This window comes from Lipotes vexillifer, unplaced genomic scaffold (genome assembly GCF_000442215.2).
Source record: "Lipotes vexillifer unplaced genomic scaffold, Lipotes_vexillifer_v1.1 scaffold1118, whole genome shotgun sequence".
NCBI classification, from domain to species: Eukaryota; Metazoa; Chordata; class Mammalia; order Artiodactyla; family Lipotidae; genus Lipotes; species Lipotes vexillifer.
In genome coordinates this window covers 476,214-488,769 of record NW_006792971.1, presented here as the reverse complement: position 1 = coordinate 488,769, position 12,556 = coordinate 476,214, and the positions used below count along the sequence as shown (strand labels likewise).

The 12,556-nt window shown below is 42.6% G+C and overlaps 1 protein-coding gene across 1 annotated transcript in view; it reads right to left on the bottom strand.

Moving 5' to 3' along the window:
- Nucleotides 1-12,556, bottom strand: part of TMEM144 (transmembrane protein 144) — a 34,201-nt gene that overhangs the window by 20,027 nt on the left and 1,618 nt on the right. The window contains exons 2-4 of the mRNA XM_007466137.1: nt 11,442-11,564; nt 8,348-8,447; nt 6,624-6,704 (exon numbers count right to left, since the gene is read on the bottom strand). Coding sequence (XP_007466199.1) covers nt 6,624-6,704; nt 8,348-8,447; nt 11,442-11,564 — 304 coding nt within the window. The remainder of the gene's footprint in view (nt 1-6,623; nt 6,705-8,347; nt 8,448-11,441; nt 11,565-12,556) is intronic.

Sequence of the window (12,556 nt, the reverse complement as noted above, 5' to 3'; positions counted from 1 at the left end):
CCCCCCCCCCCCCCAAAGCTTAACATCCTCAGTTGGACAAACTCGAGGAGATAAGTACCACTGGTGTGAGTGCAGAAGCATGTGACCACTGCAGAGGAGACCCTGAGGCCATGTACCAAAGGCATAGGTGTGTCCACTCTTGTCCCTACCAGTCCCACTCCAGGACCTCTAACACAAGCCCAGCCACACTCAGGTGAGCCGAGCTTCATGATCATCCAGTGGAATATGACACAGCCATAAAAAAGGAATGAGGATGCCCTCTGTGCTCTGATATGGAAAGACCTCCAGAGTATATAAAAACACGTGTAAGCCTAATGCCTTTTTGCCCTTTAACCTCTCTCTCCCAAGGCACTGACAATTCATGTACAGTATCTTTGTAACAAATGCCTCACTGACCTTGACTTTTGAACCATGCCAAAATGCTAAAATGTGTTAAAATATTGAATTAGCTGAAGGAAACTAACAACTTTGGTATACTTTTGATATTCCTTTTTAAAAACATTTGCATGGTTCAAAAGTTAAAGCAATATAAGAAGTTTTCAAAGCACACACGAGACTGAAATAGTATAGGTAGCTGAGTGCAGACTAGTGAACCCAGATATGCTATCTTTTGTTCAAAAATTTAAAATGTCGAGTTAGCTTCCTTAGTTCAGTCTCTTGGCTGCTTTATAAACGTGAATGGTTCCATATTCCCTTCCATAGGAAATTCAAGTTTCGCTTTGATTTTTACTGCTCTCTGCTTCATGCCCCATTCAACCTTTCTCAACATAATTCTCCCATGGACTTCTTTCCCTGAGCAGCCCCTGCTCCAAGCTTGTACGTCCTGCTTGTGAGCCTTCCTTAGCTGGACACACCGTGTCCTCACCTCTTACCCAAGCTAGAGAAGACGTGGAGTGCTGACTGTGAGAAGGGAGCCCCACCCCCGGCTGGTCCCCCCCTATCGTCCTCTTCTCTGAATTCCCGAAACACTGAGAATCGTCATCACACGGTCCAGACCATCTGCCACAGGTCCACATAATCTTTTTTCTCTAAAGACTTTCCAATTCAATAGAAGATAGGAACCACATTTTCCATCTGCTTCAAGGTCCTCGAAGTACCTGACACTCAGTAAAACTGAATGCATAAAACCTGATTATATGTGTCTATCTTAATTGTTAAATAGGCATGTGTGTGCGCTCATATATATGTTAATTCGCAAAGCTAACATTAGACATTGCAACTGCATTTTCTTCTCAAAGTTACCATGAAAACCCTCTACTTTGTATAGACCCATCTGTTTTTCTAATAGCAATAGAGGATGATATGTTAGAAATATATTTGAAGGACACAGAGAAAAGCCCTAGAGTGCTTATTCAAACAACTGTGTGACCCTCCAACAAATCACTTAACCTCTCTGACCCTCAACTTTTTTCATCTAAAAATGGGGAGGGACTTCCCTGGTGGCACAGTGGTTGAAAATCGCCTGCCAATGCAGGGGACACGGGTTCAAGCCTTGGTCTGGGAAGCTCCCACATGCCACAGAGCAACTAAGTCCGTGCACCACAACAACTGAGCTTGCACTCTAGAACCCGTGAGCCACAACTACTGAAGCCCACGTGCCACAACTACTGAGCCCACGAGCCACAACTATGGAAACCTGCGTGCCTAGAGCCCGGGCTCCACAACAAGAGAAGCCACCGCAATGAGAAGCCCGCGCACCACAACTAAGAGTTGCCCCCGCTCACCACAACTAGAGAAAGTCCGCACGCAGCAATGAAGACCCAATGCAGCCAAAAAATTTTTTTTAAGAAATAAAAATAAATAAATAAAATAAAAAATGGAGATACACCCACTTTACAGAACTGTGATGAGAATTAAATAGTAATGGCTACAAAATTCTCGGGGTACTTTTTGGCACATGATAAAATCTCAAAATATGTTAGTCAGTTGAGAAGTTTCACTACAAATTGGAAGGGAGATGGGGTGCTGAGCATGAGGAAGACATGAAGAGTAAGGAATCAGTGATCTGAGCCTGTATAACTAGACATGAAATGGGTGAGTCAGAAAGAAGAATCCAGCTCGATTAGGTCAAGAGGGAATCTGGTGGCACCAAGTTAGGACAAGGTAATGAGATGTATCTTACGGATATGAACATAAAGCCAAATAGATCACAAGGTCTTCTGGGCTACGGACTTGAAGAACTTGGTACAGTGTGTCAAACACAAAGTTGCATGATCGAGTCTGCGAATGCTTTCAAAAGCATGGGAAACTTTAAAAATAAATCAATATGTTATACGCAAGGGTACTTCTCTGTACTTTCAACCTTTCCAATTTCCCTAGATTTGCACCCCTATACACATTGCTATTAGTAAAACTCACGTGTGTGTTTACACTGACAACTGATTTCAACAAGCATCTTTTATATGTCAAGCACTGTGCAGCGAAGTCTGATAGTGATGGTGGGAGAAATGGTGCACAAAGAAAATAACAGACTTTGTCCTTCAGGATCTCATAGTTTAAGGATAAAGAGGGTTGACTGACTAATACAACACAGACCCTGAGGATGTAGGTAACAGAAGTGCAAAATCCAATGGGAGTTTAGGGGCGACTCATTCCATTGATAATTAGGAAGAAAATCAAGAAAACATCATATAGAATGGGAAATCTTAACTGATATTTCAGGGAGGCAGAGGAAAGGGCTTTGGGGGCTGAAGGAAGTGTCGGGTATGATAAGTAATCCTGGGTCAGTGAGCTGACAACCCAGGGCGAAACTGTGTTAGGAAGATGTGTTGAATCTCTAACTGTGGAGGACATGCTGGATTAAGGAGACATATTTATTCTGAATCCAGTGGGGAGCCTTCAGGGGTTCCTAAATAGAAGAGTGATGTCCTGATTTGAGAGCAGATACAAGCAAGTCGTACTGGCAACAGGAAAGAATGGAACTAGGGAACTGAGATGTGAGATTTTTACAACTGTATACAGGTGGGTAGGTAGTATGGGACCGAGGGAAAGGAGAGGGGGAACCTGTGAAAGATTCAGAAAGAATTTTACAGGATTTGATATGGGGTCGGGTACAAAGGAAAAATATTCAGGATGCCCGAGGTTCTGAATTTGAATGACTGTGGCTAATACCTTCTACGGAGAGAAGGAACGCAGGAAGAGAGACCAGTTTTCAGGGAAGGCTAAAGTAAGAAAAGTAATTCTGATTGGGAAATGTTGAAGGTAAATAGAAAGGAACCACCAGCCCAGGGTTTGTGCAGTGCTGACCTTGAGCCTGACCTGGCAGGGTCTCCTTCCACAGGTAGCCCCACCTGAGATGGAGTAGGAGGCCCCCGGGGGGCATGCACGTCGAGATGTTTAGCCTGATCCGCAGTTCTACGTAAGGACTGTGGCTCTGAAGAAAGATAACCGCTAGAGTCAAAGATCTGGGTTTCCTCACAACACAACTCTACAAAGGAAGCAAGTTAAGGAAGTAGAGAAAAGAATGGAGAGTAGATTCAAGGATAATTCAAAGCCTTTTTTAAAAAAAATTTAATTTATTTATTTTTGGCTGCGTTGGGTCTTCATTGCTGTGCGCGGGCTTTCTCTAGTTGCTGCGAGTGGGGGCTAATCTTCCTTGTGGTGTGCGGGCTTCTCACTGCTGTGGCTTCTCTTGTTATGGAGCACGGGATCTAGGCACGCAGGCTTCAGTAGTTGTGGCACACAGGCTCAGTAGTTGTGGCTCGTGTGCTCAGTAGTTGTGGCTCGAGCGCTTTAGAGTGCAGGCTCAGTACTTGTGGCACATGGGCTTATTTGCTCCGAGACATGTGGGCTCTTCCTGGACCAGGGCTCGAACCAGTGTCCCCTGCATTGGCAGGTGGATTCTTAACCACTGCGCCACCAGGGAAGTCCTCAAGGCCTTTTTTTAATTGGAAGGGAAATCTGTCTTCTTGTGAACTCCGACTCCTGGATCTTCACTGAAGCATGTCTAAGAGAGTGTCCTGGACTTTGTTTCTTGGCATCCGCTCCACTTCCACCCTGAACCATGGGGACTAGAAGACTGAAAACTACATTTGCCCAAACTGTGTTTCATCTCGGCTTTGCCAGCGGTGGGGGTGGAGTGGGGTCGGGCATCATCTTGCCTTGGGTGGCTGCAGGCGTGTCAGCAGCTCAGGGCAGACACATTTCTCCCCACAGTGCCAGCTGGGGTGGGTGCCCTGGGGCTTTGGGTGATGCCACCTTCCCTCTTTGCTCTTTTGGGCTTTATAACACTTTTTGTCAACAATTCCCTGTGCTAAATCCTCTGCTGTTTAAGATGCCTGGGGTGGTCTTGGATATGGAAACTGACTGATACTTAACCTGGATAACAGTAGGGAAGATGTAAGGCTAGATATGACCTTAGCAACGCTTTACAATTGACTATACAGAGGATGGGAGCAATTGTTTCCATTTTAAAAAGAAAAGCAACATCCTAAACAAATGCAACCAGATTCCAAGTTTCCTTATACTGGCTATGAAACTCCAAGTCATTTCAATGAATTCCCTTCAGAGCAAACTGATTTAACGGAGTTAAAATGGAAAGGTTCCAGAAATTCCTTTTAGTAAAGGGTAAAAAATATTAACAGACAGAAACCTCAGTTAAATAGAGTCGAGAGACCAGAATGGAGAGCTCCCATGCCCTGTGATCATAGCAGAGCCCAACGGGAAAGAGACAGACCCCTCTTCCTTCCTGGCCAGGCCTCAGCCAAAGGACAGCCATGGACTCCTTGTTTACTATAACCCTCCCAACTTCCTTGTGTCCTCTATAGAAGCCTTCTCCTTCCCTTGATGTGAGGGGCTTGTACTGGCTCGCCATGGTTGCAGACCCTGAACTGCAATTCTCTGCTGATCCTGAATAAACCCATTTTTGCTGGGGACAATCTGGCCGTCTATTTGTTTCAGGTCAACAAAAGAAACTTAGAAGGGAGCCAGGATGCACCATAGAAGAGACCACTGCATTTTCCTGCCTCAGACCAAGATCCAGACTAAGTTGGGTGACCCCCAGACACGCTGGCTAGTTAACTGTTGAGTTGGACAACACAGGCCCAAAGGGGTAACAGTAACCAAACATGAAATAGTTATTAATTAAAAGAGTGACTATTGTAATTAAAATTACCCACCATATAGAGCATTAGCCATGTGTCTAGCACTATACATAGCACTGAACATATTTATTTAATCCTCAAAATATCCTATGAGGATATTTTGCAATTATTATCCCCAGATGAAGAAACCAAGGTTTACAGAGATTAAGTGATTTGCCCAAGGTCACACAAGTAGAAGTGATAGAACGTGAATAATTTGTAATTTTAGAGAATGTACACTTTCTAAATTAGAAAGAAGGAACATGGAGAAAAACAAAGCCTGATGGACTGGATAAATTGGCCTCAAATTATCATTCAGTCAAGACGAAGGCATTCTACATTCCAATTTTGGGGTGTAAAGAAACGTTTTTTGAGAGAGCTCTTCAAAGCTTGAATGCTATGTGAATTGTACAAAATATACAAAACTGCCTCTAACCGAAAATGTCAAGAATCTGCTATTTTAGAATAATCCATGTTATTTCCTCTCCGATTGGCCTGGAAGAACTCTCTAAGGCAACATTTCAACGACAAAGAGATTGTTCCTGAATGTAGCTGGAGAAAAGCCATCAACTGCAGGAGGAAGGGAAATATAGTGTTCTTCCCCTGAAGAGGAAAAAAGTACTAAAATCTTCGCAGGCCATACTATCCATTATGAGAGGTGCTGACAGGAAATACAGATGGAGTCTAGAGAGGAAAAGGGACCGAATCTAAGGTGACCTAATTCTGATGGTTTTATGGACTGAACACTGCCATTCAGACAGTGAATATAACTAGACATCCCCAAACAGGTATTTACATGAGTGTGTGTTGTCACAGGTGAGAGAGTGGTTATGTGAGCGGGTTGAGAAGAGCTGAGTGACGTGACAGGAAGGTGGAGACTGAGAGGGAAAGAATACATGAGTAATAAGAGAGAATCAGTGGCTATTTCAGACCATCAGGAAGCCAGAATAACATTGACTTATAGCATCTTCTAGTTCGCTAAATACTTTAATTCCGTTTGATCCTCATTTATGAGCTATGTCTTATGATTTTTCTGAATATTACAGATAATGAAAATAAGCTTCACAGCAGCTAAAAGGTTTCCCAGGGTCTCAGACCTTTTGACCACTAAGGCTGGGGCCCCTGACCCCAGAGCTGATACTTTCTGTCCCCTGAAGCCATGCCTGTCAATGTAAATGAAGAATCTGAGAAAAAATCATGTTGATTGATGAGACGAGGGTGTAAAGCAATGTCCACACATCAGGATCTTTAACAAGTGTTCTGAATGCTGGGAAGAGTTAAATCATAAGAAATGGCCATGGGGCTTCCCTGGTGGCGCAGTGGTTGAGAGTCCGCCTGCCGATGCAGGGGACACGGGTTCGTGCCCCGGTCCGGGAAGATCCCACATGCCGTGGAGCAGCTGGGCCCATGAGCCGTGGCCGCTGAGCCTGCGCGTCCGGAGCCTGTGCTCCGCAACGGGAGAGGCCACGACAGTGAGAGGCCCGCGTACCACAAAAAAAAAAAAAAAAACCCCAAAAAACAGGATAAGAAATGGCCATGTACCTTACTACTGACAGCCCGGCTCCGATGTAATTGAGCAGTGGTTTTGACACCTCTTCTGCATCCATTCCAAACCAGCCAAACCTGGAAATTGAAAGAGTCATATCAAAGTAGATATTGTTGAATATGTGTTCATCACAGTGTTTAAGGCCACGGACTCGGGGTCAGATTCCCGGATTGAAATCCTAGGTCCCTCACCTACTACCTGTGACTTGGATAAGTTAACTATCTTCATTGTGCCTCAATTTCCCATGTTTAAAACTGGGACGATTATACCTATAATTATACCTCACGTACAGGTTTCTTAAGATTAAATGAGCTAGTATATGTAAAAGTACTTGTCTAAAAGAAAAGTCCCTTTCTCATTAAGACTAAGGAAGAAGGGAGAAAAAATAGATTAAGTGGGTAATTGAATGCTGATGAGTTGACTGCTACTTTGTATAATACTTGAAATAGACTTCAATAACTGCTTGGTTAAAGAACGCTGCTCTTTGGCATCCCTTCAAATTCTTTTTTTTTTTTTTTTTTTTCCATGTCTTCAGGTTGTAGTGATCATCACTGACAATCACTGTGAACCATCCAGGGCCAGAGAAAGGAGGCAAGGACAGGAAAAAGAAAATAGTATTTGTAAAAAGCAGGGCGGGGATGAGGAAAGGACAGGTAAGAATGTACTGGAAGTTAGTTGGCTTTGTTATAACTGAGGCTGTTGTAGTGTTTTGAGCGGGAAGAGGGGCCCGGAAAGCAAGGTTAGAGTAAAAGCTCCCTTTCTATTTACTTTCCCAAACTCAACTTGAATGTTCATCTTAATGCTGACTGAGGGTGATGCAGTCCAAAAGGATCTTCTCAGATGATGAGGCTGTTCCCAGGCTGCACCAGACAATAGGGCAGCTTCCCCCAGATATGGCGATAGAGCACTTGACACGTGGCCAGTGCAGCCAAGGAACTCGATGCTTAACTTTATCACATTTTAATTAATTTAAATTTAAATACACATGGCCACATGTGGCTTGCGGTGACCCTATCTGGACAGCTCAGCTCTAGAGCTGCAGGTTGGCAAACTTTCCCTTTAAGGGCCAGAGGGTAAATATTTTAGGCTTTGCGGGCTAGGTGGCTTCTTGCGACTACTCACCTCTACCATTATAGGGAACAAGCAGTCACAGACACTCCTTAAATGGATGTGTTTGGCTGTGTTCCAATATCACTTTATTTACAAAAATGGCTGGGAAGCTGGACCAGGGTTTGCTGACACTGGCTCAGACCCTAGAGGGAAGAATATGGGCTTTAGAACCAGCAGGCCTGGGTCTGAATCGGGCTGATTAGCTCTGTGAACTTCAGCAAGTTCCTCATCTTCTTTGTGTGTCAGTTCTCTTATAAGATAGCACTTACCTCATATAGTTGTGAAAATGAGATGGGAATAATGTATACAATATGTCCAGCAAATTGCCACACATAGAAAGGGAACATAAATATCAGTGTCCTTTCTCTCTCCCTACTTTGTTCCCTAGAGACAATTCTTTATCTTGATCAGAGTGTTAGATCACTTCTTTAGAACTTAAGGGAAATAGTAATTCAAGGTAGCATATGTTAAGTGTATGCCTTACCAGTAGTGACCACTGTGAGGGTAGGAACCAACCATTATTCCTCTCAGCTAGTCCCATTCTCAGCACTGGCCTTACACAGAGTGTGAGTGCAGAGAATCATAGTTGAAAGACTTTGCTTTGTGTTACCTTGAGCTTGCCCAGCCGATTAAGGCATTAAATGATCCCCAGATTAAGATTCCAAGGCCCAGACCAATGGTTTTGATAATTGGGACAACCGCAATGTTCCCTGTAGATGAAATATACAGAAGAAAGGTGTTATTTCCAATACAGAAAACAAGTATATCAATTGAATTAATTTTTATTTTAATTTCAACTGAAGCTCATGGGAGGGTTCCCTTTTCGCCACATCTTCATCAGCATTTATTGTTTGCAGGTTTTTTGATGATGGCCATTCTGACCGGTGTGAGGTGATACCTCATTGTAGCTTTGATTTGCATTTACAATAGCCATGGAAGCACCCTAAACGTCCATCAACAGAGGAACGGATAAAAAAGATGTGGTACGTATATACGATGGAATATTACTCAGCCATAAAAAGGAATGAAGTAATGCCATTTGCACCAACGTGGATGGGCCTAGAGATGATCATACTAAGTGAAGTAAGTCAGACAAAGACAAATATCATATGATATTGCTCACATGTGGAACCTAAAAGAAGGCTACAAATAAACTTATCTGCAAAACAGAAATAGAGTTACAGATATAGAAAATAAATTTATGGTTATCAGGAGGTAAGGGGGGGTGGAGGGATAAACTGGACGAGTGGGATTGATGCATACACACTACTATATATAAAATAGGTAACTAATAAGGACCTACTGTACAGCACAGGGAACTCTACTCAATACTCTGTAATGACCTATATGGGAAAAGAATCTTAAAAAGGAGTAGTTATATGTATATGTATAACTGATTCACTTTGCTGTACAACTGAAACTAACACAACAGTGTAAATCAACTACACCTCAATAAAAATTTTTAAAAATAAAACAAAATAAAGATTTAATAAAAATGAAAAAAAAAAGCTTATGGGATTTGGACAAACTTAGTAAAGCACAATTCATCATTTAAAAAATAAAACAGCCACATGTTTTGGCATTTAAACTCATGATTATGACTGCTAAAAGAGCCAGGTTAGGGCAAAATCCTACAGAGAAAATGCTGAATTAGCCCCTTGCCTAACTGCACCAATGCTCTTCATCCTTAGCATAGGTCTCTGTTTTATGTCTTTTTGCAGAAGCTGGTCAATGGTAAAATCAGTAGTGACCATCCCCTACGACTCAAACCAGGGCCAACCACTGGCAGATGTCCCTGTCTCAGTACGGCCCCAGACTTTGCTCTCCCATGCTCACCCACTTGTCTTCTGGATTCCCTCACCCAGTGCTTCGTGCTCAGGACTAAATTCATGGTTGGTCTTTCCAGTTCTTGACTGGCTGTCTGGTCTCAGTCAATCTCCTCTGGAAAGGTTCCCTCTCTTGGTTTCCAAGATCTCTTCATCTCCCAGTTCCCTCCTGTTTCTCTCTTTCTCTGACTGCTCTTTCGCATCACACCTTCCAGATTTAGGTGCCCTCTGAATACGTTCCCTAGAACACACCCCTCCTCTTGCTATATTCTTCTTTGGGTACTTGACAAGTTTCATGGTTTCAGCTATCAGCTAGAGTCACATGCTCCCAGAGCTAGCCTGGACCTTCCCCAGAGTTTTAGTGCCAATAAGAAATTTCCAGGGCTTCCCTGGTGGCTCAGTGGTTAAGAATCCACCTGCCAATGCAGGGGACACAGGTTCGAGCCCTGGTCCGGGAAGATCCCACATGCCGCAGAGCAGCTAAGCCCGTGCGCCACAACTACTGAGCCTGCGCTTTGGAACCCGTGAGTCACAGCTACTGAAGCCCACATGCCTAGAGCCTGTGCTCTGCAACAAGAGAAGCCACCGCAATGAGAAGCCTGGGCACCACAACGAAGAGTAGCCCCCTGCTCGCTGCAACTAGAGAAAGCCTGCATGCACCAACGAAGACCCAACACAGCCAAAAATAAATTTATAAAAAGAAAAAAAAAGAAGAAATTTCCAACCCCAGGAACTTTCAGCTCAAAAGGTCCCAGCTGAGCTCATTATTTTCACTTTCGGACACGTCCTTTTCCCTGTTTTCCTCATCCAAGTCAATGACACCATCACTCACCTAATCACTTACGAGAAAATCCCTACATTACCATTCTGTCCTCCCTTTCCTCTGCTCCCCACATCCAATCAGCTACTGTAACCTACAGCATCCCCGTCTGCAGCAGTTCTCAAACTAGACTGTAACCCACTGACTCCCAGTGGGACCTGCTGGGTGAATATAGATACTATGATGGTTGTCAAGATCTGCAGGATGAATGGTTGCTTTCTCTGTTCCCCTCTCCCATTAGACATGACAATCGTAAGCATACTAAGGTATAAGTGAGCTATAATAATTACAACTCTAGTGGAAATTTAAAAGTTAACTCTTTTGTCCTCCAACTCATCATCTTCACTAAATCACTTAATTCTGTAGAGATTCAAATTAAGTAGTTACCCAATACATTTTTAACGTTTAAAAATTTATTTGCTTTTAATCAAATTGCCTCTAGAGAGCCTTGATACTTGGGATTCTCTTTGCTAAAGAGAAGAAAACTCTCCTGGGGTGTATTTATATTAATAGAAGAAAAACATTCCTGATTGGCCAAGCAAAGGTGCAAATTCTAGTTATATAACTTCAGGCAACAGTGAGAAGGCAACAGAGGGAAGATTTTTGTTTGCTTTTGTTTTTCTGCCAGTGCTTTTGAAATGATAATGTGTCTGTGTTTGTCTACTTTTAAGGACAAGTCCTAAAAATGATAGTAGTAGAAACGACTGTTTAAAAAATATTTTCTGACAAACATAATGGGAAAGAAAGAAAGAAAGACCAGAGCACTTAAACTAATATATGAGTTATGCTTGAACAGATAGCGAGTGAAACATTTTTCCTATAATAATTTTATATAATTATATATATAATATATAGTAATAGTTTTACTATCATAATTATCTACCAGGAACTAAGAAAGAAATCATTAAAAGGAAAGAGTCAGGAAACATACCAAAAATATTTATGGACCATATAAATGAAAGAAACTAAATTGTTCATTTAGTTTCCTTTTATTATGAACCAGATTTATTTTGATCATAGCATAAAATGATTAAAGAATAAATTATATCAAATACTACCTGTTGCCCAAATGCAGCCCCCAACCATTGCAAAAGGCCAAAACTTAGGGCAATGTAATATCAGATTGACCACCAAGGCAACCAACCATATGGCAGCACAAAGTACCCACTGGAGAAACATTCCTGGAAATAAAAAAAAAAATTGGTGTCATTGGTTCAAACTGATCTAAGGAAATTAGTGCACTTAGGAATATCAATGAAGTATTATAGTAATGGTCACAATTTATTGCATGCCTATATGCCAGGCACTTTACATGTTTATTATATTTCTTGTAACTACTATGCATCATAATTAACCCTAATTCAAAGACAGAAAATGAATCTGAGATGAAGCAACTTGTCCAAATAGCTAACAGTCTGTAAAACTGGAATTTAAACTTAACTTGACTCCAAAGCTTGCTCTACACTGTGCATTCTGGCTTAACAGGGATCAAAAATTTTCTACCAAAGGATGTTGGCAAGACCAAGACTATATATTTTTATTCAGATGCTATACTTAGTGCCATTCTTCACCAAAGACATGGCATTAAGAACTTCACACGAGCATGATAGTAATTTAAACCTTTGGGGATCATATGCGTCATTTGGGGATAAACATAAAGTCCTTTATGGCCATATGTAGGTCTCATGCACTTGGAGTTGAGTGTCTACAATGAGTCAGACATTCCAGACCTGAGAATTAGCCTTCTAGGTCAGGGCTACTCCCCTTCCTGTGCTCTGGGCTACCATCTTCCAGTTACTTGAAGGTCACATGGTGATATGAGGTGTATCTGTACTTTTCTGAGGCTTAGAAGGAGGGTTTAGGATTAAAAGGATACAGAAAACATCGACATTGGAAAAAATACTAAGGTAGTTAGTTATAACTCAGTGTAGCACTTTTGACTCTATTGGAAAATTTTGCCTATTTCTCTTCAATTTCACCGTGGAGGAGAGAAAAACAAGGCTGCGAACCTCTAAGACAGAAAAGTAAGAACACAGATGGGCTTCCCTGGTGGCGCAGTGGTTGAGAGTCCGCCTGCCGATGCAGGGGACACGGGGTCGTGCTCCGGTCCGGGAAGATCCCACATGCCGCGGAGCGGCTGGGCCCGTGAGCCACGGCCGCCGAGCCTGCCGGG